The 27,999-nt window shown below is 39.7% G+C and overlaps 2 protein-coding genes across 2 annotated transcripts in view; one reads left to right on the top strand and one right to left on the bottom strand.

The window, feature by feature from the left end:
- The first annotated feature begins 42 nt into the window (after positions 1–42).
- VTI1B (vesicle transport through interaction with t-SNAREs 1B) lies at positions 43–27,497 on the top strand. The gene is made up of 6 exons (XM_045810344.2): positions 43–306; positions 19,903–19,961; positions 21,621–21,812; positions 24,007–24,180; positions 25,624–25,685; positions 27,111–27,497. The coding sequence occupies exons 1-6, from the start codon at positions 192–194 to the stop codon at positions 27,205–27,207; spliced, it is 699 nt and encodes a 232-aa protein (XP_045666300.1). The 5' UTR covers positions 43–191; the 3' UTR covers positions 27,208–27,497.
- Positions 27,480–27,999, bottom strand: part of ARG2 (arginase 2) — a 29,879-nt gene continuing 29,359 nt past the window's right edge. The window contains exon 8 of the mRNA XM_045810343.2: positions 27,480–27,884. Coding sequence (XP_045666299.2) covers positions 27,679–27,884 — 206 coding nt within the window. The 3' untranslated portion in view covers positions 27,480–27,678. The remainder of the gene's footprint in view (positions 27,885–27,999) is intronic.

Below are 27,999 nucleotides of genomic sequence, written 5' to 3'. Positions count from 1 at the left end.
TCGGTGACGGAATGAAGGGGGTGGGCGTTCCGGCTCGGGAGGACCCCGCCGCGGCCCCGGAAGCGCCTAGTCCCCGGCGGCGGTGGCGGCGGTCGCCGTGATGCCTGCGGGGCTGGGAGGCTGACCGCCGGCGTAGGAGCGGGCCCAGTGCCCCAAATCTCGGTGGCCGGTGCTGGAGTGCGGCCTGCGCCATGGCCACCTCCGCCGCCTCCTCAGAGCATTTCGAGAAACTTCACGAGATCTTCCGCGGCCTCCATGAAGACCTGCGAGGGGTGCCGGAAAGGCTCCTGGGGATGGCAGGGACAGGTGAGGCGAGGGCGGGACGAGCCGTGGGGAACTCGGCCCCGCGGGAGCCCAGGGAATAAGAGCCACCCCCCCCACTCCTCCTGGACCCGGTCCCTCTTCCCCTCCGATGCACATTCTCAGACACGCCCCCTAGGGTTGGCTGGGTCTCGGCGCCCAGGATTTCCCTGCTGCCACTTGAGGGTGCTCGGGGATGAACCTCGGAGTGTTGTCTCCTTCTGGATCCTACTGTAGCCGTCAAAATTTTCTTGTCTCATTTTCACCGTGCCAAGAAGAGCATAGGAGCCCTTAAGTCTGCGGCCCTGTGTTTCAGTAAAACTGGTTTCTTTCATCACTGTCTGTATATTTTGTTTTATGCAATTAAAAGCATTTTCAAGAGAAGTCGATAGTTCTCACCAGACTGGCAAAGGATTCGTAGCACCAAAAGGGCTAAGAAGCCAAAGGAAAAATAACTTTGCGGTTGGTAAATTATCAGGTTGCGGGGGGGGGGGAGGTGGTCTGTAAAATCAGAATTGTGGGCTTAGGTGTGCTCGTCTTACGAACTTTTATGCTTAAACTGTTGTCTGTCCCTTGATTTCAAAATTCAGATTGCTGCAGGCATTTCCTGGAGAAGTTAGTTTTCCAGTTAAATCTCTAGGAAGACCTGTCAGGTTCTTTGTCACTTAGAACTAATAGATCTTGATGTCAAGGCTGGTAAGAGTTTGTTTTGTGGTTTTTTACTTAAGGGTCAGAGCTTGAGTGTTTGCTCTACGAGTTTCCTGAGGTCATGTGTCTTGAATGACTGGTGAGAATGCCAGAGAATGTTAAACGTATTTATTGAGAGAGACTACTGTGTTCGAGGCCCTCTCCTGAATGCTGGTAATATTGCAGATTATTGCGGTGAGGAGACTTACAAATCCTTGTTCTCGTGGGTAGATGATAATATGTAAATATTAAAAGGAAAGTAATGCAGGGCAAAGGAATGGAAGGGAGGACTTTAATATTAAATAGGGTGGCTGTGAAAAGCTTCTTTGAGAAGGTCGCATTTGAGCAAAGACTTGAATGAAGTAAGAAAGTAAACCATGTGAAACTTTGGGAGGACAGAATAGCATTGCAGAGGTCCTTAAGCAGAAATGAGCTTGGTAGGTTCTAGAAAGAGCAAGGAGGCCAGTGTGAAATGAGCAAAGGAGACGATGGTAGCCGATGAGGCTAAAAAGAGGTAGGCGGGGCCAGATCACGTGTGGCCGGTAGACCCTCATGAAAGATTCGCACTTTTTTCTAAACGTGATGGGATGCACCTACAGGGTATTGAACAAGAGAGTGATGGTACCTCATTTACATAGTTGAAAAATAGACCATTTCCTCAGCTCAGTGCTGAATTAAATTTTGCAGTGTTCATTTCTGGAAGGGTAAACAGTGCAAAAGGGTATTCCATTTTGAAAAATAGAAAACTGAGTTATATTCACCTTTATCATCTGCCTAACCTCCTCATTGCTGCAAAGAGGACAGTTACAAAGGTACGAATATCTACCCAAGTGCAAAATACTCATAGTTGCTGGAAACAGACTTAGTTGTTTAATGGGTAAGTAAATACAATGTACACATATCTGTAGGTTACAGTAAGAATTTCAACAGCTTTCTGTCTCTTCTCACTGCTTTGTTCATACTGGTCAATAAGTATTTGTTGAATAAATTGAATTTAGCTGAGCAAACACAATGCCTCATCTCTGAATCCTTTTTTTCTAATTCTGAGATTACTTCATACGCTTTCCAGAGCTTTAATTTCCCTCATGAATTATTAGGTTCTGAATAATGTACATAACACAGCTCTTGCATTTAACTTATGCTCTGTAATTGAACTCAATCAGTTTTCAATAAATACTTCAGAATTATTATGTATCAGTCTCTGTCCTGGGCCCTGAGGAATTTCAAGAGTTCTTGCCTTAAATGGGACCAAATTTACAACAAAGTTTTGATTGGTCCTAAAATAGTTTTGAGACCATAAAGAAAAGGCTTACTTGGGTGTTGGGGGAGGGAGGCTTTGCAGAAAGGAGAACTGAGTATAAGGGGTTGAATGGGAGTTTGCCAGATAAGGAGGAAATGGGAAGAAGCAACAACAGAATAGAAAGTTGAATACTGAAAACCATGACCGGAGCTTAGGGTATGTGCGGGGGAATAATAGTAGGTGAGCAAAGTGAGGCACAGCCAGATCGTGAAGGGACCTGTATGTTTCATTAAGACATTTGGGTTTCTCACAAGGTACTTGACATGTAAGAAGTACTCAACAAAAAGTGTTATTTATCTGTCAAATATTTATTGAGCATCTATTACCTAGCATTCCCTGAGCTAGGTGCAGAAATACAGTAGTCAAAGACATAGTCTTTGCTTCTATGAAATTTACAGTGCAGAAGAGAAAACTTAAAGCAAATATTTGTTCAACTTTCATCCATCAAATATTCACCAAACATTTACTGTAGGTCAAAAGTAAATAATTACCCAAGTATCTTTCTGTATACAATTGTGATCATTGTTGTGGATAAACAAAGTACCTATATGAAAGAAAAGACATTTGGGCTTGATATGAAGAATCAGTAAAGAATTTTAAGCAGCTAACTAATATGGTCAGATTTTATTTTAGAAGGAGAATGCTGGTGGCTGAATAGAGGATGAAGGAGAGGCATAAGGCTCTGGATATAGTGGACCATGTAAGGAGCCTTTGTGGCAATTATCTGGGTAACATGGGAATCTAGAGAGTGCTAAATCCGATTTCTGAGGCAGAGATTAACCAAACTGATTGGACATGGGGGGGTGAGAGAGAGAGAGAGAGAGATTCAAGGGTGTCCGCATTTTCTCACTTGGTCATTTGAGTGAATGATAAATATAAAAGAAACAGCCTTATTTGGGTTGTAGATGAAAACATCAGGGTGCTTATAGAATAGAGAGCATAATGTATATCCAGTCTAGCCTGACAAAGTATTTCTTCTCTTGCCATTAAAAATAACATTTATGAGGAAGATATTACGTGAATTGAGAGGCAGTATACTATAATATTTAACAGCAAGGATTCTAGAAACAGACTGCCTGGGTTCACATCCCCATCTCTTAGTAGCTGTGTGACCTTGGACAGCTTACTTCAACCTAACTAGTTTCTCTCTGCAAAATGGGGGTAAATCATAGTATTTATTTCATAAGGATTTTGTTTTGTGAAGATTAAATTAGTTAATATATGTAAAGCCTTAGAATATTGTCTGACAAGAGCCATTAGCCATTGTTACTATTGTTTGGAAATTGGATATGTTATTTAAAATATAAGAGTACCAGCTCTGAATGCAGCTATTATGTTGCTCTACTTTCACTTTTTTCCTAGAGCAATTATCTTCTAACATACTAGACACTTTATTTCTGAAGTTTATAGTATATTACTTGTCTTCCTTTCAACTAGAGCAGTGGTTTTCAAAGTGTGATCCCTGAACCACTAACATCAGCATCATCTGGGAACTCTTTAGAAATACAAATTATTGGGCCCCACCCAAGGTTTACTGAATTATCAACTGTTTTAACAGTCTGTATTAACGTTCATCCAGGGGATTTCTGATTCATGTCAAGTTTGAAAGCAACCAAGCAAAAACAGCTCTATGTTTTTTCCACATCTTTGTTAACACTTGATATTTCTTGTCTTTTGATAAGCCATCCTCTAACAAGTGTGAGGTAATATCTCGTGATTTGATTTGCATTTCCCTGATGATTATGATGTTGAGTACCTTTTCTTATACTGTTGGCCATCTGTATGACTTCTTTGGAAAAATGTCTATACAGATCTTCCACCCATTTTTTAATCAGATTGTTTGAGGTTTTTTTGCTTTTGAGTTGTATGAATTATTTATATATTTTGGATATTAATCCATTATCAGATATATGATTTGCAAATCTTTTCTCCGATTTCGTAAATTGCCTTTTTATTTTGTTGGTGGTTTCCTCTGCTGTGCAAAAGCTTTTTAGTTTGATGTAGTCCCACTTGTTTATTTTTGCTTTTGTTACCTTTTGGTTGTCAAATCCAAAAATCATCACCAAGGGGCGCCTGGGTGGCACAGTGGTTAAGTGTCTGCCTTCGGCTCAGGGCGTGATCCCGACATTATGGGATCAAGCCCCACATCAGGCTCCTCTGCTATGAGCCTGCTTCTTCCTCTCCCACTCCCCCTGCTTATGTTCCCTCTCTCGCTGGCTGTCTCTATCTCTGTTGAATAAATAAATAAATAATCTTTAAAAAAAAAAATTATCACCAAGACTGATGTCAAGGAACTCTTGTGTTTTCTTCTAGTTTTATGGTTTCAGATCTTACATTCAAGTCTTTGGTCCATTTTGAGTTAATTTTTGAATATGGTGTAATATAGTGGTCCATTTCCCTTCTTTTGCATTTTTTCTGTAAAGTTTTCCCAAAACTGTTCATTGAAGAGATTGCCTTTTCCTGTGAGGTAACAAATATATATAGATATATTGGTCTCTGTTCCTGGTTCCTGCACAGAGCTCCTAAAATCCTTGTCATTTCCTAAGTCATAAGAACACGAGGAGCATCTGTTGTTCTAATGAGATGACTCTGAATGGCCTCCTGGATGGGGACTGGTCACCAGAAAGACCAACCAATGATCAGAAGTTTGGATTTTCAGCCCTACCCCTTGTCCTCCAGAGACGGAAGAGGAGCTGAAAATGGAGTTACTAATTGATCATGCCTATGTGAGGAAGCTTTCATAAAATCCCTGTAGTATGTGGGGTTCGGGGAGCTTCCCGGTGGGTGAACATATCCATACCTGCAGGGTGATGTACCCCAGCTCCACAGGAACAGAAGCTCCTGCACTCAGGACCCTCCCAGACCTCCCCCTGTGTATCTCTTGTTCATCTGTACTCTTTGTCATAGCCCTTAACAAGCCGGTAACTGTAAGTAAGCATTTCCCTGAATTCTGTGAGCACATCTAACAAGTTCATTGAATCTGAGGAGAGAGTCATAAGAACCATCAATTTGTAGCCAAATTGGACAGAAGTTGTGGGTAACCTGGGGACCTACTACTCGTGACTGACATTTAAAGTGTGTGTTTGAAGTGGGGGGCAGTCTTGTGAGACTGTACCCTTAACCTGTGTAATCTGTTGCTTTCTTCATGTAGATAGTGTCCGAATTGAGTTGAACCGTGGACACCCAGTTGGTGTTGCAGGGAATTGTTTGGTGTGGAGAAAAACTTCCATACATTTGGTGACCAGAAGTGAAGTGTTCTATATGAGTAGTAAAGGGGAAACACAAGAAACACACACACAGGAGGAAGGACTGGGTTTTTTTCTATACAGGAGAGAAAGACGAAGGGGAAAGACTGGGTTTTCCTAAGAGTTCCCCATTGTATATTCTTGACTCCTTTATTGTAAGTTAATTGACCATGTGTGTGTATGTTTATTTCTGGGCTCTGTATTCTGTTTCATTGATTTTTGCATCTGTTTTTGTTCCAGTACCATACTGTTCTGTTTACTGTAGCTTTGTAATATCAGGAAGCGTGGTACTTCCAGCTTTGTTCCAATTGGGGTCTTTTGTGGTTCCATAAAAATTTTTGTTTTTTTTTTTTTTTTTTTTAAAGATTTTATTTATTTATGTGACAGAGAGACAGCCAGCGAGAGAGGGAACACAGCAGGGGAGTGGGAGAGGAAGAAGCAGGCTCATAGCGGAAGAGCCTGATGTGGGACTCGATCCCGGATCGCCAGGATCACGCCCTGAGCCGAAGGCAGACGCTTTAACGACTGCGCTACCCAGGCGCCCCCATAAAAATTTTTGAATCGATTGTTTTATTTCTGTGAGAAATGCTGTTGGAATTTTGATAGGGATTGCAGAGTCTGTAGATTGCTTTGGGTAGTATGCACCTTTTAACAGTACTCGTTTTTCCAACCCATTAGCATGGAATATCTTTCCACTGATTTGTGTCTTCAGTTTCACCAGTGGCTTATAGATTTCAGTGTATATGTCTTTAACTTCCTTGGTTAAATTTAGTGTTTTATTCTTTTTTTTTTTTTAAGATTTTATTTATTTATTTAAGAGAGCGAGCAAGATTTTATTTATTTATTTATTTATTTATTTATTTATTTATTTATTTGACAGAGTGAGCAGTGTATATGTCTTTAACTTCCTTGGTTAAATTTAGTGTTTTATTCTTTTTTTTTTTTTTTAAGATTTTATTTATTTATTTATTTATTTATTTGAGAGAGTGAGCAAGAGAGCAGGCTCCCTAGTGTCTTATTCTTTTTGTTGCAATTGTAAATGGCATTGTTTTCTTAATTTCTCCTTTTGATAGTTTATTATTAGTGTATAGAAATGCAATCAATTTTTGTATATCGATTTTGTATCCTCCAGCTTACTGAATTTGTTTATTAAGTCTCTTTTTTTGGTGGAGTTTTCAGGGTTTTCTATGTACAATATGCCACGTGCACGCACATATTAAGCAGACTCCATGCTGAGCTCAGCGCTGAGCGCAGAGCCCAAGGTGGGGCTCCATCCCACAAACCTGGAGATCACGACCTGAGCTGAAACCAAGAGTCAGTTTGCCCAACTGACTGTGCCACTGAGGTGCCTCTTCATCACTTTTAAAATGGGTATCTACACCTATTAAAACAAAGGATAGGATAACAGATGAAATGTGTCCCTTTTTGGGAAGTTTGTATGCAATGACAGTCCGTTAGCATATGTGATTAATTATTAATCCATTTAATATATTAAGCACAGCCATAATTTCTAGTTTTAGTTTTGCTTCAAGGTCTCTTGAAGTACTTCAGAATGCTGTAAATTATTATCCAGATATACAATAAATGCCTATCATCGTGTTCTAGTTTTGGTTTCATAGCACCTGAAGGCAGCTCCAAATGTATTGACGAGTGTTGTAAAATTATTGAAAGCTTTCCATTGTAATTCACTCAAATTTTAGTATGTGTCCACGGGACCCCATTATTTTGGGAACCAGCAAAAATAATCACCATGGATAATCATATGCAACTGGTTGGTAAACACCAGTTACTCATTGACTGGAGAATTAGTTTTTCTAACACTCTTCATATTTTTTGGTGAATTTTGTTTTTGCTCTTAGTTCTCTCCCGGATAGTTAATGGTAGTTACTATTTATGAAACTCTTAATATGCCTAGCATTTACTAAGTGCTTATTAATGTGTGTTATCTTTTAACCCTTTCAGATGACCCTACAAGGTCAGTACTGTTATATTTCTTTCTTACAGATAAGGAAACAGGCTTAGAGGGATCTAATACATATCTTGTTTTATTGCTCTTCACTTTATTGCATTTCACTTTATTGTGCCTCTCAAATATTGCATTTTTTACAAACTGAAGATTTATAGCAACCCTGTATTGAGCAAACTTACTAGCACCATTATTCCAACAGCATTTGGTCACTTCATGTCTCACATTCTTACAATACTTCAAACTTAAATTAGGCCAATTAATAACCCTACACTGGCCTCTTAGTGTTCAAATGAAAAGAGGAGTTGCACATCTCTCACTCTAAATCAAAGACTCAATCAAGCTTAGTGTAAGTAAGGCATATCGAAAGCTGAGATAGGCCAAAAACCTGGGCCTCTTGACCAAAGAGTTAACCAAGTTGTAAATGCAAAGGGAAAAGCTTTGAAGGAAATTAAAAGCGCTGCTCCAGTGAACACACAAATGATAAGCAAAATAGCTTTAAGATCAGACTAGCCATAACCTTATCTTGAGTCAAAGCCTAATCCAGAGCAAGGCCCTAACTCTTCAATTCTGTGAAGCCTGAGACAGGTGAAGAAGCTGCAGAAGAAAAGTCTGAAACTAGCAGGGATTGGTTCATGAGGTTTAAGGAAAGAAACCGCCGCCATAACATCAAAGTGCAGGGTGAAGCCCCGCGTGCTGATGTAAAAGCTACAGCAAGTTATCCAGAAGATCTAGCTAAGATAATGAAGGTGGCTGCACTAAACAACAGATTTTCAGTGTAGACAAAATAACCATATAGAATTTTCATAGCTAGAGAGGAGAAGTTAATGCCTGGCTTCGAAGCCTCAAAGGACAGGCTGACTCTCTTGTTAGGGGCTAATGTAGATGGTGACTTTAAGTTGAAGCCAATGCTCATGGACCATTCCAGTAATCCTAGGGCCCTTAAGAATTATGCCAAATCTATTCTGCCCATGCTCTGTGAGTGGGACAACAGAGCCTAGGTGACAGCACATCTGTCTACAACATGGTTTACTAAATATTTTATTTTTATTTTTTTATTTATTTTCTTTTTTTTTTTTTTTTTGTTTAAAGATTTTATGTATTTATTTGACAGACAGCCAGTGAGAGAGGGAACACAGGGGGAGTGGGAGAGGAAGAAGCAGTCTCCCAGTGGAGGAGCCCGATGTGGGGCTCGATCCCAGGAACCTGAGATCACGCCCCGAGCCGAAGGCAGATGCCTAATGACTGAGCCACCCAGGCGCCCCTACTGAATATTTTAAACCCACTGTTGAGACCTACTGCTCAGAAGAATGGACTCTTCAAAATATTACTGCTCATTGATGGTGTACATGGTCACCCAGGAGCTCTTTGATGGAGAAGTATAATGAAATGAATGTTTTTCATGCCTGCTAACACAACATCCGTTCTTCGCCCATGGATCAAGAAGAAACTTTGATTTTCAAGTCTTATTATTTAAGAAATACAGGGGTGCTTGGATGGCACAGTTGGTTAAGTGTCCAACTCTTGGTTTTGGCTCAGGTCGTGATCTCAGGGTTGTGGGATCGAGCCCTGCTTCAGTCTCTGTGCTCAGTGCAGAGTCTGCTTAAAATTCTGTCTCTTCTCAGACACAAGCATAGGATGGGGTAACTGGGTGATGGACATTAAGGAGGGCACGTGATGTAATGAGCACTGGGTATTACATAAGACTGATGGATCACTGACCTCTGCCTCTGAAACTAATAATACATTATATGTTAATTGAATTTAAAGATTTTATGTATTTATTTGAGAGAGAGAGAGACAACATGAGCAGAGGGAAGAGGCAGAGGGAGAAGCAGGCTCCCAGGGAGCCCGATGAGAGACTTGATCCTAGGACTCTGGGATCATGACCTGAGCTGAAGGCAGTTGCTTAACCAGCTGAGCCACCCAAGCACCCTGCTAACTGAATTTAAATAAAAATAAATAAATTTAAAAAAATTCTCTGTTTCCCCCTGTCTCTCCCTCACGCTTGCTCTCTCTCAAAATAAATAAATCTTAAAAAAAAAAAAAAAAGGAAATACATTCCATAAGTCTATATCTGCCATAGGTAATGATTCCTTTGACAGATCTGAGCATAGTAAATTGAAAACCTTCTGGAAAGGATTCACCATTCCTGATGCGGTTAAGAACATTCATGATTCAAAGGAAGAGGTAAAAATAACAACTTTAATGGGAGTTTTGAAGAAGTTGATTTTAACTGACTTTGAGGGGTTCGAGACTTCAGTGGAGTGCGTAACTACAAATATGATGAAAACAGCAAGAGAACTGGAAGGAGAAGTGGAGCCTGAAGATGGGACTGAATTGCTGCGATCTCATGATCAGACTTTAACTGAGGAGCGGCTTATGGATGAGCAAAGAAAGTGGTTTCTTGAGATGAAATCTACTCCTGGTGAAGATGCTGTGAAGATTGTTGAAATGACAGCAAACGGTTTAGAATATTACGTGAACTTAGTTGATAAAGCAGTGCAGGATATGAAGTGATTGACTCCAGTTTTGAAAGAAGTTCTGCCGTGGGTGAAATGCTATCAAACAGCTTCACATGCTACTGAGAAATTGTTCATGAAAGGAGTCGTCCATCGGTGCAGCAAATTTCATTGTTGTCTTATTTTAAGAGATTGCCACAGCCACCTGGACGGCCAGCAGCCACCACCCTGATGAGTCAGCAGCCATCAGCATCCAGACGAGACCCTCTACCAATGAAAAGATGACGACTCACTGAAACTGTATTTTCAGCTATAAAGTATTTGTAAGTTAAGGTATGCACATTTTTTAAGACATAATGCTATCTCACACTTAATAGAGTACAGCGTAGTGTAAACATAGCTTTTATATGCATGGAGAAACCAAAAATTCATTTGACTTGCTTTATTGTGTTATTCACTGTGGCGGTCTGGAACCACACCCACACTACCTCCAGGGTACGCCTGTGCTTTTACCTTCCATATAGTTTGAGATAGGTAAACTACTGTGGTCTACAAATAGAGGCTGTAGGTCCTAGAAATGCCACAGTGGGGCGCCAAAAACAAATTAACTACATGATCCTGGCGAAACTGGTTATTTCCATAGCTCTAATGGGTCAAGGTTAGTCATTCTTGGGTTGGTAAATCAAATCACCCATAAGGAAGAGAGACTGCCACTTTAGTTAAACATTAAGGTAGGCTTTCTCTAGCTATTTCAGAGCTGACTCTTTCATGGTGCCGCCATCCACGCAATTTACCAGTTAGTCTCAGAGTGAGTCACTTCCATGTGACTGATTCAGGAAGGCATATGGGGTGGGGGATAGTGTTTGAAATGGCTCACTCTTATTTTTGGTGCCCATTCTACTCAGTACACAGTTCTGCAATTTTGTAGTTAACTGTGGTGTTAACTCTAACTAAAAAATTAAAAGGTCTGAACAGATTTTACCTGTTGCTGATGACTATTCCCTGGGAGCACAAAAATGCCCCTCAGTGCTATAATGTACAGAAGCCTTGGATTAGGAGTCAGGAGACTTGCATTCTAGAACTAGTTATCACCACACATTTGCTCCTCCTATGACCTTGAGAAAGGCAGTTTCTCCAGGCTCTAGTTTCCTCAACTGTAAAATGAGAAGGTTCCATTAGATCATCTCCGAGATCCATTTCCACTCTTAACATTCATCAATTTCACAATTCTGAGACTAAAGTATAAAGAAGCACCTACTGGGGCACCTGGGTGGCTCAGTCATTAAGCGTCTGCCTTCGGCTCAGGGCGTGATCCCAGAGTTCTGGGATCGAGCCCCATATCAGGCTTCTCCGCTGGGAGCCTGCTTCTTCCTCTCCCGCTCCCCCTGCTTGTGTTCCCTCTCTCGCTGGCTGTCTCTCTCTGTCAAATAAATAAATAATATCTTTAAAAAAAAAAAGAAGCAGCACCTACTGATACCTCTCAGTTGGGTAGAGTTCAGCCTCTTTTGAACCTTTAACTATCTTCCTCCCTGGCTTCATCATCAGAAGGGAGAATTTCAGAGGCTTTTTTTTTTTAAACCTTAGGATTCCATAAAGGATCTCATAATGTGGTGAAATTCTTAAAATTGTTTTCAAAGGGAGCGTATTTCTTGTAAAAGTATACAGGCTGTAGAGCACTCCTCAGAGAAGGTATGCCTTATGAAATTAGGGAGAGAGTAGGGTATCCCCATTCCAAAACAACTGAGTAACAGAATCATGGAGAGAAGTTAGTGAAAGGATCAAGATTCTGTGAGCCATTCTTTGCCCCCTACTCTTATTTACGTAACCACATTCTTTGAATCATTCTAGAGTTAGCCTCTTAAAAATGCAGATTTTCCTATCTTTAGCAAAGGAGGACTAAAGAAGGAAACTTTATGACCAACAGTTGTAGAAAAATCAAAGCTAGAATAGGTAGAATATTTCTTGAGCGTGTTTCGAGTGTGGAGATGTGCCTATTCGGAGGAGTGGTGACACTCAGTGACAGATTGTTACAGAGTAACATGATCTCTCTCCATGGAAGTAGCCATTCTTGACTGCAGATATTATTTCACTGCTCATGGCTGAAAACACTACTCAGGGATAATGACAGCTGCTTTTGTGCTTCAGTTACACCGTGGATGGTCAAGATGCAGGTCATTTGTCATGGTCACTTTCTCCTATTTAAAACAAAACCTCTCGGTTTTGTGAGTGGTGTAGAGTGAGAAATAGTTCACTTGGAGCGTCTTGTGTGTCTTAAGGGAATGTCACATAACAATGAAGGAGGTATATATAGTAAAGGGTGCATTGTCATTCGCTCTTGCGGGCAGTGGTAGCATCGAAGGAACACCCTATCAGGTTTAGAGTTCTAGAAGCTATGGGATTTATAAAAGAAAAAGTAATTCCCTCTTCTGGAGGAGCTTGATCTCCAGTTGCAAATATAGAATGTACACATCCAGAATGGGTCATGATCACTTAGAAAGCAGCAGACAACTGACATGATAGATGCTGTTGTAATTAACAAAATGTAAATCCATATAAAGCATTACAGTGTATTACATCTTATATGGGATTGCGTTCTGATGCAAAGATGAAAACCAGGGTAAGGAAAATTAGGCAAGAAAATCTGAGAACAGCATATTGAATACCCACATGCCATCCCTCCATAAGCCCAACTCAGCTGTTTTCTTTGGCATTGAGTAAAATTGCTCTTCTTTCAGTTGATGAAGTGCTGGCTTGTATTTAGGAGTCACAATGAATGAAAAATAATATAGCTTTAAAAGACCATGTCCACATACACATGATACAGCGTGGATGAACCTTGAGGACATCATGCTAAGTGAAATAAGCCAGACATAAAAGGACAAATATTTTATGAATCCTCTTCTAGGAGATACCTACCCTAATCAAATTCATAGATACAGAGAGTAAAATGGTGGTTGCCAGAATCTGGGGGAATAGGAAGTGGAGGATTAGTTTTCATTGGGTATGGAGTTTCAGTTTGGGTGGCGAAAAGGTTCTGGAGATGGGGTAGTGTTGATGCTTGCACAACAGTGTGAACGTACTTACTGCCACTTAGCTGTATACTTAAACATGGGCAAAATGGTCAAAAATATAAATTTTACCAAAATAAAAAAAAAAATGACTGTATCCCTAGATTGTAAAGGTAATTCCAAAAGGTGAACTCAAAAAAACAATGTAAGCAGTGGTAACTTCTTGGTAATAAGTAGGTTGATTATATGTAGATTTTCAGAGAGAATATTCATTTGGATACACACATTTTTAGAACTCAAACTGCTCATAAGTAGGGCTAATTTTTGCTTGTTACATATGAAGGGATGACCTGCCTCCTGTTTTATAACTAAGGAAGGAGGTCAGGTCCCAAAGAGATGAATTATTATCCAGGGTTACATGTTGAGTCAACCCCAAGGAAAGGTCCAAAATCTAACCCCCTTTTCTCACCAGCGGTTCCCTCTTACACAAATGTTTTCCAGATGATATCATGCCAGTACTCCCTTCATCATTTTTGCCTTGTCCAAGTACCATGTTTACTGTTACTTAATGGTTTTCTCTATATCAACTTATAAAATACATTTACTTAATATATAGTTATTTTAAAAGGAAATTTTACATTACCACTTTAAATGGAAAATCTTTTTTTTTAGTTTGAAGTATTTGAGTGTTTATATAAATTTCAATTCTCCAGAAATTGCTACTTAGCTTAATTTTTTTTTAAAGATTTTTATTTTATTGGACAGAGAGAGAGCATGAGCACAAGCAGGGGGTCTGTAGAGGGAGAGGGAGAAGCAGGCTCTCCTTTGAGCAGGGAGCCCAACTCAAGGCTTGATCCCAGGACCGCGGGATCATGACCTGAGCCAAAGGCAGACGCTTAACCGACTGAGCCACGAAAGCACTCTAGTTTTTTAAAATTTATTTTTATTTTGGCTTTTTTTGATGTATAATTAACATAACAGTGTTGTATTAGTATACAATATAATGATTCAATAATTCTGTATGTTATTCAGTGCTTGTCAAGAGCACTTAATCCCCTTTATCTATTTTACCCATCCTCCTGTCTCCCTCCCCTCTAGCAGCCATCAGTTTCTTCTCTGTATTTAAGAATCTCTGGTCTTTGTCTTTGTCTCTTTTTTATTTTGTTCATTTGTTTCTTAAATTCCAAAATATGAGTAAAATCATATTTGTGAGGGTACCTGGGTGGCTCAGTGGGTTAAGCGTCTGCCTTTGGCTCGGGTCATGATCCCTGGGTCCAGGGATTGAGCCCCCGCCCCCCCCCCCCGCTCAGCAGGGAGTCTGCTTCTTCCTTTCCCCCACCCTCCCTCCTGGTCGTTCGTGTGCTCTCTCTCAAATAAATAAATAAATAAAATCTTTAAAAAAAAAATAAATCATAAGATATTTGTCTTTTGTTTTCTTACTTATTTCACTTAACATTATGCCCTCTGGATCCATCATGTTGTCGCAAATGCTAAGAGCTCATTCTTTTTTCTTTTTATGGGTTAATAATATTCCATTTTGTATATACATATACATATAACACACACCCCACATCTTAATCCATTTATCTATAGGTGGACACTTGGGTTGCTTCTGTATCTTGGTTATTGTAAATAATATTACAGTAAACGCAGGGGCGCATATATCTGTTCAAATTAGTGTTTTTGTTGTTTTTGGGTATATACCCAGTAGTGGAATTACTGGATCATATGGTGATTATAAAAATGTTTTGGGGAAACTCCATACTGTTTTCCACAGGGGCTGTGCCAGTTTGCATTCCCACCTACAGTGCATGAGGATTTCTGTTTCTCCACATCCTTGCCAACACTTGTTTCTTGTGTTTTTGATTTTAGCCATTCTGACAGGTGTAAGGTGATATCTCATTGTGGTTTTGATTTACAAATCCCTGATGATTAGTGATGTTGAGTATCTTTTCATGTGTCTGTTGGCCATCTGTAGGTCTTCTTTAGAAAAATGTTTATTCAGATCCTCTGCCCATTTTTTAATTGAATTATTTGGTTTTTTGGTGTTGAGTTAGAAAAGTTCTTTATATAGTTTGGATATTAACCCCTATTGGATATATCATTTGCAGATATCTTCTCCCATTCAGTAGATTGCCTTTTTGTTTTGTTGATGGTTTACTTTGCTGTGTGAAAGCTTTTTCTTTTGTTGTGGTCCCAATAATTTCATTTTGCTTTTGTTTCACTTGCCTGAGAAAACATACTAGAAAAATGTTTTTGTGGCTGATGTAAAAGAAATTATGCTTATGTTTTCTTCTAGGAGTTTCATAGTTTCAGGTCTCGCATTTAGGTCTTTCATCTATTATTTATGTGTATGGTGTAGGAAAGGGGTTCAGTTTCAGTTGCATGTAGCTGTCTAGTTTTCCCAGCACCATTTGTTGAAGAGACGTGCCTCATTTGTTGTAGATTAATTGATCATATAAACACGGGTTTGTCTTTTCTTCTTTCTTTCTTCTGTTCCATTAATCTATGTGTCCATTTTTGTGCCAGTACCACACTATTTTATTACTGTAGCTTTGTAGTATATCTTGAAATCTGGGATTGTGATACCTCCAGCTTTGTTGTTCTTTCTCAAGATTGCTTTGGCTACTCAGGGTCTTTTGTGGTTCTATACAGATTTTAGTGTTATTTGTTCTAGTTTTTTGAAAAAATGCTGTTGGTATTTTGATAGGGACTGCATTAAATTTGTAGATTGCTTTAGGTAGTATGGACATTTTAACAATATTTGTTCTTCCAATCCATGAGCATGGAATATCTTTCCATTTGTTTCTGTCAGGTTCAGTTTCTTTTATCAGTGTTTTATAGTTGTCAGAATACAGGCCTTCACCTTGTTGGTTAAGTTTATTTCTAGGTATTTTATCATTTTTGGTGTGATTGTAAATGGGATTGTTTTCTTAATTTCTCTTTCTGCTACATTATTCGTGTATAGAAATGCAACAGATTTCTGTATATTAATTTTGTATCCTATGACTTTACTGAATTCATTTATTCTGGTAGTTTTTTGGTGGAGTCTTTAGGGTTTTCTGTATATAGAATCATGTCATCTGCAAATAGGGAATGTTTTACTTCTTCCCTACCAATTTTTATGCCTTTTATTTTATTTTGTCTGAATCCTACAACTAAAACTTCCAGTACTTTGTTGAATAAAAGTGCTAAGAGTGGACATCTTTGTCTTGTTCCTGATCTTGAAGGAAAAGCTCTCAGTTTTCACCATTAAGTCTGATGTTAGCTGTGGGTTTTTCTTATATGGTCTTTATTATGTTGAGGTATGTTCTCTCTAAACCTACATTGTTGAGAGTTTTTATCATGAACAGATGTACTTTGTCAGATGCTTTTTCTGCATCTACGGTGATCATATGGTTTTTTAAATCCTTTCTCTTATTGATGTAATATATCACGATTCATTTACAGGTATTGAACCATCCTTGAATCCCTGGAATAAATCCCACTTGATTGTGATGAATAACTTTTTAAATGTGTTGTTAGATTTGGTTTGCTAGTATTTTGTTGAGGATTTTTACATCTATGTTCTTCAGGGATATTGGCCTGTAGTTGGTTTATAGTTTTTTTATTGTTGTGTCCTTATCTGATTTAAATATCAGGGTAATGCTGAATTAGAATGGATTTGGAAGTTTTCCTTCCTTTTCTATTTTTTTGGAATAGTTTGAGAAGAATAAGTATTAACTATTCTGTAAATGTTAGGTAGAATTCGCCTGTGAAGCTATCTTGCCCTGGACTTTTGTTCTTTGGGAGTTTCTTGATTACTGATTACTGATTACTGATTCAGGTTCTTTGCTGGTAATCAGTCTGTTCAAATTTTTTATTTCCTCCTGTTTCAGTTTTGGTAATTTATATGTTTCTAGGAATTTATCCATTTCTTCTAGGTTTTACAGTTTTTTGGCATGTAGTTTTTCATAATATTCTCATAATTGTATATCTCTGGTGTTGGTTGTTCATTCACCTCTCTCATTGGGATTTTGAGTCCTTTCTCTTTTTGTCTTGTTAAGTCTGTGTAGAGGTTTATCAGTTTAATTAATTTTTTTTTTCATAGAACCAGCTCCTGGTTTCATTGATCTGGTTTTTGTTTCTATATCATTTATTTCTGCTTTAATCTTTATTATTTCCTTCCTTTTGCTGATTTTAGGTTTTGTTTCTTGTTCTTTTTCTAGCTCCTTTGGGTGTAAGGCACTCTCTTGTTTTGGGGGTTTTGTTTGGGTTTGTTTTTACCTCTATTTCATTTATTTCTGTGCTGATCTTTATTATTTCCTTCCTTTTGCTGGCTTTGGTCTTTGTTCTTTCCCTGGCTCCTTTAGGTGTAACGTTAGGGTATTTCTTTGAGAGTTTTCTTATTTCCTGAGGTAGGCCTGTACTGCTATAAACTTCCCTCTTAGAACTGTTTTTGCTGCATCCCAGCAATTTTGGACCATTGTGTTTCATTGGTCTCCATGCATTTTTTTTTTATTCCAGTATAGTCAACATACAGTGTTGTATTAGTTTGAGCTGTACAATATAGTGATTCAACAATTCTTTATATTACTTACTGCTCATCATGATGTGTACTCTTAATCCCCTTCACCTATTTTCCCCATCCCCCTTCTTCCTCCCCTCTGGAAATGACCAGTTTGTTCTCTATATTTAAGCATCTGTTTGTCTCTTTTTTTTCTGTTTGTTTTTGTTTCTTCCACATATGAGTGAAATCATACGGTATAAATCTTTCTCCAACTGACTTATTTCACTTAGCATTATACCCTCTAGATCCATCCATGTTGTTGCAAATGGCAAGATTTCATTCCTTTTTTTATGGCTGAGTAATATGCCAGTGAATGTGTGACATCTTATCCATTCATCTGAGATGGACACTGGATTGTTTCCATGTTTCTTGGCTAGTGTAAATAACACTGCAATAAACATAGGGGTGCATATATCTTTTTGAATCAGTGTTTCTGTTTTCTTTGGGCAAATAGTAGTTGATTTCCTGGGTCATAAGGTAGTTCTATTCTTAACTTTTTGAGGAAGCTCCATGCTGTTTTCCACAGTGGCTGCACCAGTTTGCATTCCCACCAACAGTGCATGAGGGTTCCTTTTTCTCCACATCCTCGCCAATGCTTGTGTCTTCATTTTTTTGATGTCTTCTTTTGATTTCTTGCATGACCCATTCATTGTTTAGTAGCATGTTATTTGGCCTCCATATAAGTGTCCTTTCCAGATTTTTTCTGTGATTGATTTCTGGTTTCGTACATTGTGTCAGAAAAGATGAATGAGGGGCACCTAGGTGGCTCAGTCGGTTAAGCGTTTGCCTTCAGCTCAGGTCATGATCCCAGGGTCCTGGGATCAAGCCCTGCATTGGGTTCCCTGCTCGGCAGGAAGCCTGCTTCTCCCTCCCCCACTCCCCCTGCTTGTGTTCCCTCTCTAGCTGTCTCTCTCTCTCTGTCAAATAAATAAATAAAATCTTAAAAAGAAAAAAGAAAAGATGAATGATACAATTTCAGTTTTTTAAAATTTATTGAGAGTTGTTTTGTGGCCTAATGTGTGATCTGTCGGGGAGAATTTTCCATGTGCACTTGCAAGGAATGTGTATTGAACTGTTTTTGGATGGAATTTTATATATATATATGTGTGTGTGTGTGTGTGTGTGTGTGTGTGTGTGTATACGCATATATACATATATACACACATATATACATATATACACACATACATGTATATATACATATGTATGTATACATATACATAAAAATCTGTTAGGTGGAAAATCTTTCAAATCTAAACGATCAGCAAAATACAGTGGAGGCAATACGATGCCGTTTTAGTTAAATGTTACTGCTTGGCAGCTGAAGCCTATTCTATTTTTGTTTAAAGAAGAAATTAATAATTTTTAAGTATTAAAGACATACTAGTTGGTTAAGCATATAAAGACAAAATGACAAGATGCAAAAACGATTGAAACAGAATTGAAAGGGGAATGACTTTCTCACTGTGAGTCAGTGGTATTTGCGTTGTTTTACATATTACTGCGAGTGGGTATGGCCAAGAAATATGTACCATACCATGCACTCTCCCTAGCAAGCAGAGTAGGTGAATTTTGAATTTGTTTTGCAGAAAAGCGGTGGATAAAGATTAATATGGAGAAGTGTTTCACAGTGGAGGTAAAAGTGGGGACAGGGATTTCAGAGTCAGCATTCCTAAACATTCTTATTGATGAAGGTGCTCCTGACCCCTCTAGGGGAAAATCAATCAACAGCGATTGACTTAGGCCTGTAGTGTTTCTTAGTAGGATAATACTGACCTTTGGGGCCAGATAATTGTCACGCAAGAGTGTCCCAAGCATGGATATTTTTGTTCCCTGGGCACTAAATGCCATTCATAATACCCACCCTCTCCCCTCCCCCATCATTGTGATAACAAGTTCCAGTACATTTCTAAATGCTTTTTAGGGGTGTCCGGGTGGCTCAGTTGGTTAAGCTTTTGACTCGTGATTTCGGCTCAGGTCATGATCTCAGGACTGTGAGATCCGGATCCACCCCACATCATGCTCATGCTGGGTGTGGAACCTGCTTAAGAGTCTCCCTCTCTCTCTCTCTCTCTCTCTCTCTCTCTCTCTCTCTCTCTCTCTCTCTCCCCCTCCCTCCCTCCCTCCCTCTCTTCCTCTCCCCCTCTCCCCTCCTTCCCTCTCCTCTCCCCCCCTTCTCCTCACCCCACCCCAGCTCACGTGTACTTGAGCTCGCTCTCTTTAAAAAAAAAAAGTAAAAAATGTTAAGTATTTTTTTTTAGAGATGATTAAGTACGACTAGCCCCATCAGGGGAGGGTTGGGCAGTTTATTCTAAGCAGAGGAAATGACCTCTACAAATATATGAAAACAGGACTGAGCACTTGAAACTTGTCTGTCTTTTCCAGAAGAGAAGAAGAAGCTGATCAGAGATTTTGATGAAAAGCAACAGGAAGCAAATGAAACGGTGAGAACAGGGAGCAAATCCTTACTTCTTCTACCTGGAGTTAGTCTTTTCCAGAAGTAACGCTTATTACCTGATCGCAGATTAACTGTTCCTGTCTGTTGATCTTGATTTTGGTTATTTCTTACTAAATGAGGGCAGTTGATGGGGTGAGTGATGAGGGAGTTTGACAAACACAAATGGGTAAAGCTTGGATACTCTCTTAAACTGAGTCTTTGATATAATACATTCCTGATATGAGTAGTAAGGGCATTGTCAAACCTTAACGTGGGTGATCTTTTAAAATTTCATTTAGGGGGACCTGGGTGGCTCAGTTCGTTAAGCATCTGACCCTTGGTTTCATTTGGGGTCATGATCTCATGGATCATGGGACTGGGCTGCATCAGGCTCGTACTCAGTGGGGGGTCTGCTTGAAGATTCTCTCCCTCTGCTCCCCCCATGCCTGCTCTCTAAAATGAATAAATCTTTAAAAAAAAAATAAAATTGGGAGCACCTGGGTGGCTCAAGCAGTTAAGCATCAGCCTCTGGCTCAGGTCATGATCTCAGGGTCTGGAATCAAGCCCTATGCGAGGCTCCCTGCTCAGTAGGGAGTCTGCTTCTCCCTCTCTCTCTGCCACTCCTCCTGCTTATGTTCTCTCTCTCTCTCTCTCTCAAATGAATAAAATCTTTAGAAAAATAAAAAATAAAATTTCATTTAAAAAGCTGGCTATTGGGGTGCCTGGGTGGCTTAGTTGGGTGTCCGACTCTTGATTTCGGCTCAGGTCATGATCTCAGGGTCATGGGATCGAGTCCCAGTTGGCTCGTGCTGGGCATGGAGCCTGCTTGGGATTCTCTCTCTCCCTCTCCCCCACATTCTGTTTCTCTCTGTCTCAAAAATAAAAGCTGGCCGTTAAAATCAGCTATTCTTCTTTGTTAAACTTGTTAAGTCACAAAAAAATGTACCTCAGAAGCAGTTGTAGCCACATTCCCTTCTGTTTTAAAAGACCTCTACAAAGACATTAGCAAAATTAACCAATCCAACTCTGGCCATCCCAGGCGGATGAAAATAATTCATGACCTCTTATGGACATGTCTGGGTGTTACATTTTACTTACCCAATAAAATGGAAATCTGATTTGGACCCCTGGTTATCTAGGACATGGAGACAAATGACTGATTTTCAGAAAGAGGAGGAAGGAAGAACCTCGATGCCATACCCCTATCAGTTAAGTGCTCATGATAGCACTTGAACCATAACAAATCAAAAATTTGATACACCAAAAAGGGAATTTGAAGATTTGTATAATCTTGAGCAGATTTCTTCAATTCTTATATAGGAAATAAAAGTAGCATCTCTTACCTTATTCAGGACAGCAAAGATTAAATGAGGATTAAATGAGATAATGTATATAAAAATGTTTAATAGGAAATAAGGTGCTTGTTAGTTTTTTTCACTTATTCATCACATACTTTTTGAATGCCTATCCTCTGCATGCTAGGCGCTGTGGCAGGCACTCAGAGAAACAAGGTCAGCATGTCACATGTGATCCCTGCCTTCGTGGAACATGTGGTCGAGTACTTACTTGCAGTTGTTTGTGGTTTGATTAGTCCAAGCTAGGCATACGCCCAGATGAGAGAGGAAAAAACCCCAGCCCATCTGCTCACTACTTTCTGCCCTCCTAGCTGGCAGAGATGGAAGAGGAACTACGTTATGCACCTCTATCTTTCCGTAACCCTATGATGTCTAAGCTTCGAACCTACCGGAAGGACCTTGCCAAACTCCATCGAGAAGTGAGAAGCACACCTTTGACAGCCACACCTGGGGGCCGAGGAGACATGAAATATGGCTTATATGCTGTAGAGAATGAGCATTTGGTAAGCTTCAGCTGTTTTTTTCTGCTTAAGGGCTTGTGGCACAAAAATTAGCCATGTTGTAGAGTGCAATTTATGTTATCAGTGCACAGTAGACTCTTCTCCCCTCCTGTTTCCTGCAGCCAGCTCCCCTTCTCCTCTTGGGTAAGCACCTCTACTGTATCTAATGCACATCTTTCCAAACCATGCTACTTTAGATTTCTTCATGTCTTTTATAAAATAGTGCTTGGTATTTAGCAGAGGAACACAAGTGTTACCTGTTCTTATTGTATGCGGACTTGGTATTCTGACCCATTGATCCAGTTTTTCACATATGCTCAAAAAATTCAGTTAGGTTTTTAATTTATCCAGGGTATTGTTACACATTAACCCAAGCTTTCCTTTACATTTATATTAAGATGGCCCAACAGTGGAGACATAGTAGAGAAGACAGGATGCTTCTCAGGAGGGACCTAACGGCTCATTCTGTTGTAATGGAAGGTTAGCCAGACTGCCTTTCTAGACTCCAGTATTCTGATTTATAAAAATTAGACTGACAAATTGAAAATCTATATTCTGAAACTAGGGAAGCTGGATAAAGGAATACAAGTTCACAAAGATTAAATGTAATGCGTTGCATTTGGTATTATACTCCACTGTACAAAGTAGAAATGGCCTGGCAAGTGGCCCGGCAAGTAGCGTGGGAGAGAAATGGACAGGAGCCCACAAGTATGGACTCATGTATGTAGAAAGGCTAATAGTGCAGTGTTAAACCATCCTGTTTCATGATGCATCCTGATTATGGTTCAAAAGACATTCAGATGATACTGGCCTGACACTGCTGATGTCAAAACTAGAGAGAATGATATAAACTTTTCAAAATTCAGTTGTGGAGAGAAACTGGGAAAAGGCAGGCAGGTGAAGCTTGTTCAAGTAAGATGAGAGGTATAAAGTGACTTTGGGTATTTGTTACCAAAAAACAAAAACAAAAAAGGGGAGGTAAAGCCAAACAATAATTTGCTTTAAAGTTACTAGTTTCAGAAATTATAAGGACAGTTTAGATACACATACCACCTTCAGTGGCATTATTGTTCCAAACCTGGGGTTGATATATATGATCTTACATTTTATATGTTTTTCCTGCTCTTCACTCTAATCAGTTAAAAAATCCCCGTCTTTTATTTTTAAAAAGCCTTATTCCTGCTTCTTTTAAGCTAAAGTAACTGGGGTTGGTTTATTTCAGTGTCATTCAGTGGTTCCATCATCCACTGGTCTGTATACTGTATATGAAAGGACTTGTGACTTACCTGGAAACTCAATATTTTGGTTTCTTGATGGTGGTATCTAGTGCTAGTAGTCACCGGTTTGGTAATAGGCCCTGTGAACCAATCCCTTTCTGAGTGTGTGTGTGTGTGTGAGTGCTTTGAATAGCGAAGAACTTAACTGTACCCATTTGTCAGTGGTTAATTCTGGCTGACAAAGGCCACTTCCGTTATCACGCCTTCTGTGCTTGAGATTATGGGTGAAGTAAAACTTTGGCAGGGATTTAGAAAATTAGGGCACTTGGGAAATTAGGGCAGCTTACTTGGCCCCTGAGAGCAGTCACCAGTGTGGCAACTTCAGAGTTTTGTTTGGCCTGAGGTGAAATTCTTTTTGGGTTTCCAAGACTGTAACCACTTAAGTGTTTTCCAAAATGTGATAGTGTTTCAGACTTCTAAGTGATTTCTGTATGTGCTGCAAATGAATAGCTTATTCATGTCAGGGTCCCTCAATCCTCAGTACCAATCAGGTGGAAGTCTTCAGTGAAGTAATCTAGACTGTGGAGTTTAGTTGGTTGGTTTGTTGCCCTGTCAACAGTTGTAGGCTAAATGCATATTCGGGTAGCTCCTGCACCCCAGATCTGGGCCACTGCCTCAGAAGTTGTTAGTTCAGACAGCACATGGAATCAGTTCAAATTCATTAAGAACACAGGGCAAATGCTCTGACGTTTTTAATTCTCTTGTCTCACTTAAGTGTACCAAGCAGTGCCATAAGAGGTCTGCGATCTTGTATTGGTAATTCTAATCTTATAGTTGGTTAGCATCTTCAAAGTCTTAAAAGTAATGAAAATTACTGCACACACTGTATCCCTTCTTACATCGGGAGGGTCACAGGGAATGTGCTGGCAATGAATTTATAATGGAAGATGTCTAATATTTCCCTTCCATGCTCCTGTCAGAACCGGCTACAGTCTCAAAGGGCATTGCTTCTGCAAGGCACTGACAGCCTGAACCGGGCCACCCAGAGTATTGAGCGTGCTCACCGGATTGCCACAGAGACTGACCAGATTGGCTCAGAAATCATAGAAGAGCTGGGGGAGCAACGTGACCAGTTGGAACGTACGAAGAGTAGAGTAAGTCTGAGCGGATAGGGGGACGTAGGTGGGCCCCTTATATCCTGATGCCTTGCCACTGCCAGAAACTACGGCGGTTCAGAATTCAGGGTTAGGACCTCTTAGATGCTTAAACTTTTCTCAGCTGAGAGACTTCTCTTGAAAGTAACTTTACCCCTTGGATTTAGAGGTCATAGAGGCCAAAAAAAAAAAAAAAAGACTGAAGAAACCCAGTTTCCGCATTCGCGGGAGATTGTAGCCACTGCACCCTTTAATTCCTGGATTACCAACCTGGGGTTTGTTTTCATATCTAGCAGGATATTATGCTGTTCTTGTAAGAGCACCATTTACTTCAACAGTCCTAGTTTTTTTGTCCTTCAGAGCCAAGGCTATTTTCCACAGGTTGTAAAATAGTACTGCTGACAATTTAGAGGTTTGCTCCTGGACTATAACTTTTTTGTTACCCAAGGTAAGCTAGATGACTGTGGGAAGAAAATGGGAAATAACTTAGGCCAAATGACTCTATTAAGGGCCTCTGAAAAACACCTCGTTTCTCCCTTCCCATATATTTTAGGAATATATGGAAATTTTAAAAATTTAAAAAATTCCATAGGAATTTTAAAAATAGTACAATTTGCCAGTAGAATATTAACGTTATGAGGCAAATACAAATTGAACAACAGATACTCGCCATAAGACTTGGTTGACTTCCTCCATGTGGGGATTGGAGATTTTCTCATATATCCAAAGAGCTGCAATTCTTCATTCTTTAAAAATTCACAACTACTAAATTCAAGGTAAACTGTGGAGAAGGCAGCTTCCTTACCGACTGTGTGGTTTTTGACTTTTGAACACATCAGGTGGATTGGTTGAATTTAAAAGCCAAGGAATGAGCTGAGAGATCAACTTACTTGTGGCCCCAGGGGAATGAGTACAGATGGCAGGTGGCATCTGTTGAAATATCCCCTAGATATTACAGGCAACCAAAACGTAATTTTTTAAAAAGCTTTTAAAAGAATGACTCGCAATTCAATGTGTCTGTAAGAGGGGTAAAGAAAAAAGAACCAGATCCTAAAAGTGGTAATCCACCAGCCAACGAAAACAAAACCTCAGGAGGCTCCCCTGGAGTTTGGCTGATGAAATTCAAATCTGAAGTTGCCTCACAGTTACTGGCGAGGTACACTTGAAGCCTCTTTCTGTTTTGAGTAGCTAAGGTGAAGGATTAGTTTGGTCCCAGGAGTTCCCCACAGTAAGCCTGGGATATAATAATTCCTAAGCCTACTTGTCAAGTACTAAAGGATCTTGTCCTGTATACTCAGAGGCCATCATTCACATTGGTTTGACCACTCCATCATAACTTTTTTCAGCACACACCCTTTAATGCCCACTGTCAGTTTAGGAACATTCAAGTTCCACAGTATGTACTTTTAGAAGGGGGAAATAATTGCTATTTTCTCTTCTCAGCTGGTAAACACAAGTGAAAACTTGAGCAAAAGTCGAAAGATTCTCCGTTCAATGTCCAGAAAGTAAGTTTTAAAAATAGAGTTAAGAGAAATTTTGTGACTAAGACATTAAACAGGACTTACAGAGGTCCTGATAAAGCAAAAAGAATAAAGTATTATCTTGTCTAGTTAAATATCCCAGGACAGAATCATTTGTTAAAAGTATTTGCTGCTCTGGGGTACCTGGGTGGCTCAGTCGGTTAAGCGTCTGCCTTCTGCTTAGGTCAGGGTCCTGGGATCGAGCAGGGATCAACCCAGGGAGTCTGCTTCACCCCCCACTTATGTTCTGTTTTAAAAAATAAAGTATATGCTGCTCTGACTTGGAACAGTGGGAAATTTGTCCACTCTTAATCCCAGTTTACAGTTTTCAGAGCACATGGGAATAAGAGAGCTTCATATTCCTTGAAATATATTTGTATAAATTTGGTTAGAAAACTTTTGACTGCTGCTGCTTAGTACTTGCTTTTGGCTCTACTTGTCCTTCATGGGAGTCAGCCCCTTATCAGGGAGTTCTGTCCTGTTAGCAAAAAAGTTGACTTTTTAAAAAAAACCCTAAAGTGGGTAGTATGCACAAAACAAAACTATAACCGAGCCATGGAACTAGTAAGGGAGTGAAATTTTCCTAAACAATGGTAAATGCCTTGTCAAACAAGAGGAAGCCTTCAATTTAGAGTTAACAGGAGAACCAGAGATTGGATTCTTTATGTTAACAAAAAGTAAATTTTTGAAGCTCTTATAAAGATATCCTTTTGGAATGATAAGGGAAGAGTAATTAGTGGTATTATATTTCTGCTTTTTTCAAATAGGATTCAGTGATTTCAGAAATGGTATTTTTCAGGGCACCTGGCTGGCTCCCTTGGTAGAACATGCAACTCTTGATCTCGGGGTTGTGAGTTCGGGCCCCGTGTTGGGTGTGGAGCCTACTTTAAAAAACAAACCAAAAAAACCCAAAAAAAGCTTTTCTAGGAGAAGCTATTTATAAAAATGTATATTAAATACGAAAAATAAAACAAAAAATCTCATTTAAGTCATCTCTAGAGCCAGTGTGGGGCTCAAGCTCACGACCCTGAGATCAAGAGTTGCATGCTCTTCCAACTGAACCAGCCAGGTGCCCCTAGTAAAGCTATTTTTAAAGTGAGGAATTTACTATTTGAAGACATTTTAAAATCAAGAAACCATTTTTATGTGTTGGTATCTATTGTCCCAGTCTTTAAGATTTCTGTGAGGTAGTGTTATTCTTAAGTTAAAATTGAAAAGTTTTCAAGTTGTCACTTACCAGCTAAATGAACCTTATATATACTTACTGCTGAGTGGCTATGTGATCCAAAAAAAAAAATTCAATCTGCCTCACAGCCTAGGCCACGGGGGTCAAACCCCTGAGCATTAAGAATGGAAAGAAATAAGGTCATCCAGACTTCTGACTGGTTCCTACTTTGCTGCTTTTTGTAGAGTGACAACCAACAAGCTGCTACTTTCCATCGTCATCCTACTGGAGCTGGCCATCCTAGGGGGCCTGGTTTATTACAAATTCTTTCACAAGCATTGAACTTCTACACGGAAGGGTTTGTGGACCAGAACGTGGACCCTGTGAATGAATGGTGTTAGAGATGAGATGGGGAATAAGCGTAGTGCTGCTGTGAGGTAATGTTTCGAGGATACACTGTGTAGCCAGACCGTGGGAGGAGGGAGGGAAGACAGAACCACATAACTGTGAAGGAACAGCAACGAGACCAGTATGATATACCAACGTAATAAATGCTGTTTATGACTTCTTTAAATTTACATAGTATTCCAACATATTAATATCCTGTGAACTGGAAAAAAAAAAAAAAACAACACAAATTTACAGTATTGGTCACCAAAATGGAGAGGGAAAGGAAACTTTACAATTGTGAGAATGCGCAGATGTTCTCATTAAGGCAATATTGACCCAGACGACCATTTAGTATGTGTCTCCTCAAATGCCTCATAATTCTGGAATGTCCTTTGTGGCAAACGTGTTAGCACTCAAAATTTCCTAAATTCTCGCACGTTCTTCCCTTTCTGATTCGTCTGGTGAACTGGGAGTAGGAAGTTGGTCATAGACAATGTGCCCTCCCTCCCTTGTCTGACCAAAACTTGAAGCAATCACATCCACTGCCAGGCTAGCTGTAGCCTTGGCCTCTTCCTCTGAAGCAGCCAACTGAGGATTGACTTCAACGAGGTCCAGTGCTGACAGCAACCCTGAAAGAACAAAGTATGACAAAGCCTCAGAAGATACCCTAGCTGCTACTTTCAATGAGGGTCATCCTACTAGACAGGACAAGCCAAGGTAAAAAGTCATTTTCTATTAAAATTA

The sequence above is a fragment of the Ursus americanus genome, chromosome 26, assembly GCF_024610735.1.
Source record: "Ursus americanus isolate L20-20 chromosome 26, mUrsAme1.1.p, whole genome shotgun sequence".
NCBI classification, from domain to species: Eukaryota; Metazoa; Chordata; class Mammalia; order Carnivora; family Ursidae; genus Ursus; species Ursus americanus.
Note: the sequence above shows the minus strand (reverse complement) of the source record. Positions and strands in the feature narration are given on the sequence as shown.

Excerpts from the sequence above, each read along its gene's own strand:
- VTI1B (XM_045810344.2), top strand. The coding sequence starts at position 192 with ATGGCCACCTCCGCCGCCTCCTCAGAGCATTTCGAGAAACTTCACGAG. Across the intron at positions 19,962-21,620 it reads AACAGGAAGCAAATGAAACG|CTGGCAGAGATGGAAGAGGA; the intron begins GTGAGAACAGGG and ends CTGCCCTCCTAG. Across the intron at positions 24,181-25,623 it reads TGGAACGTACGAAGAGTAGA|CTGGTAAACACAAGTGAAAA; the intron begins GTAAGTCTGAGC and ends TTCTCTTCTCAG.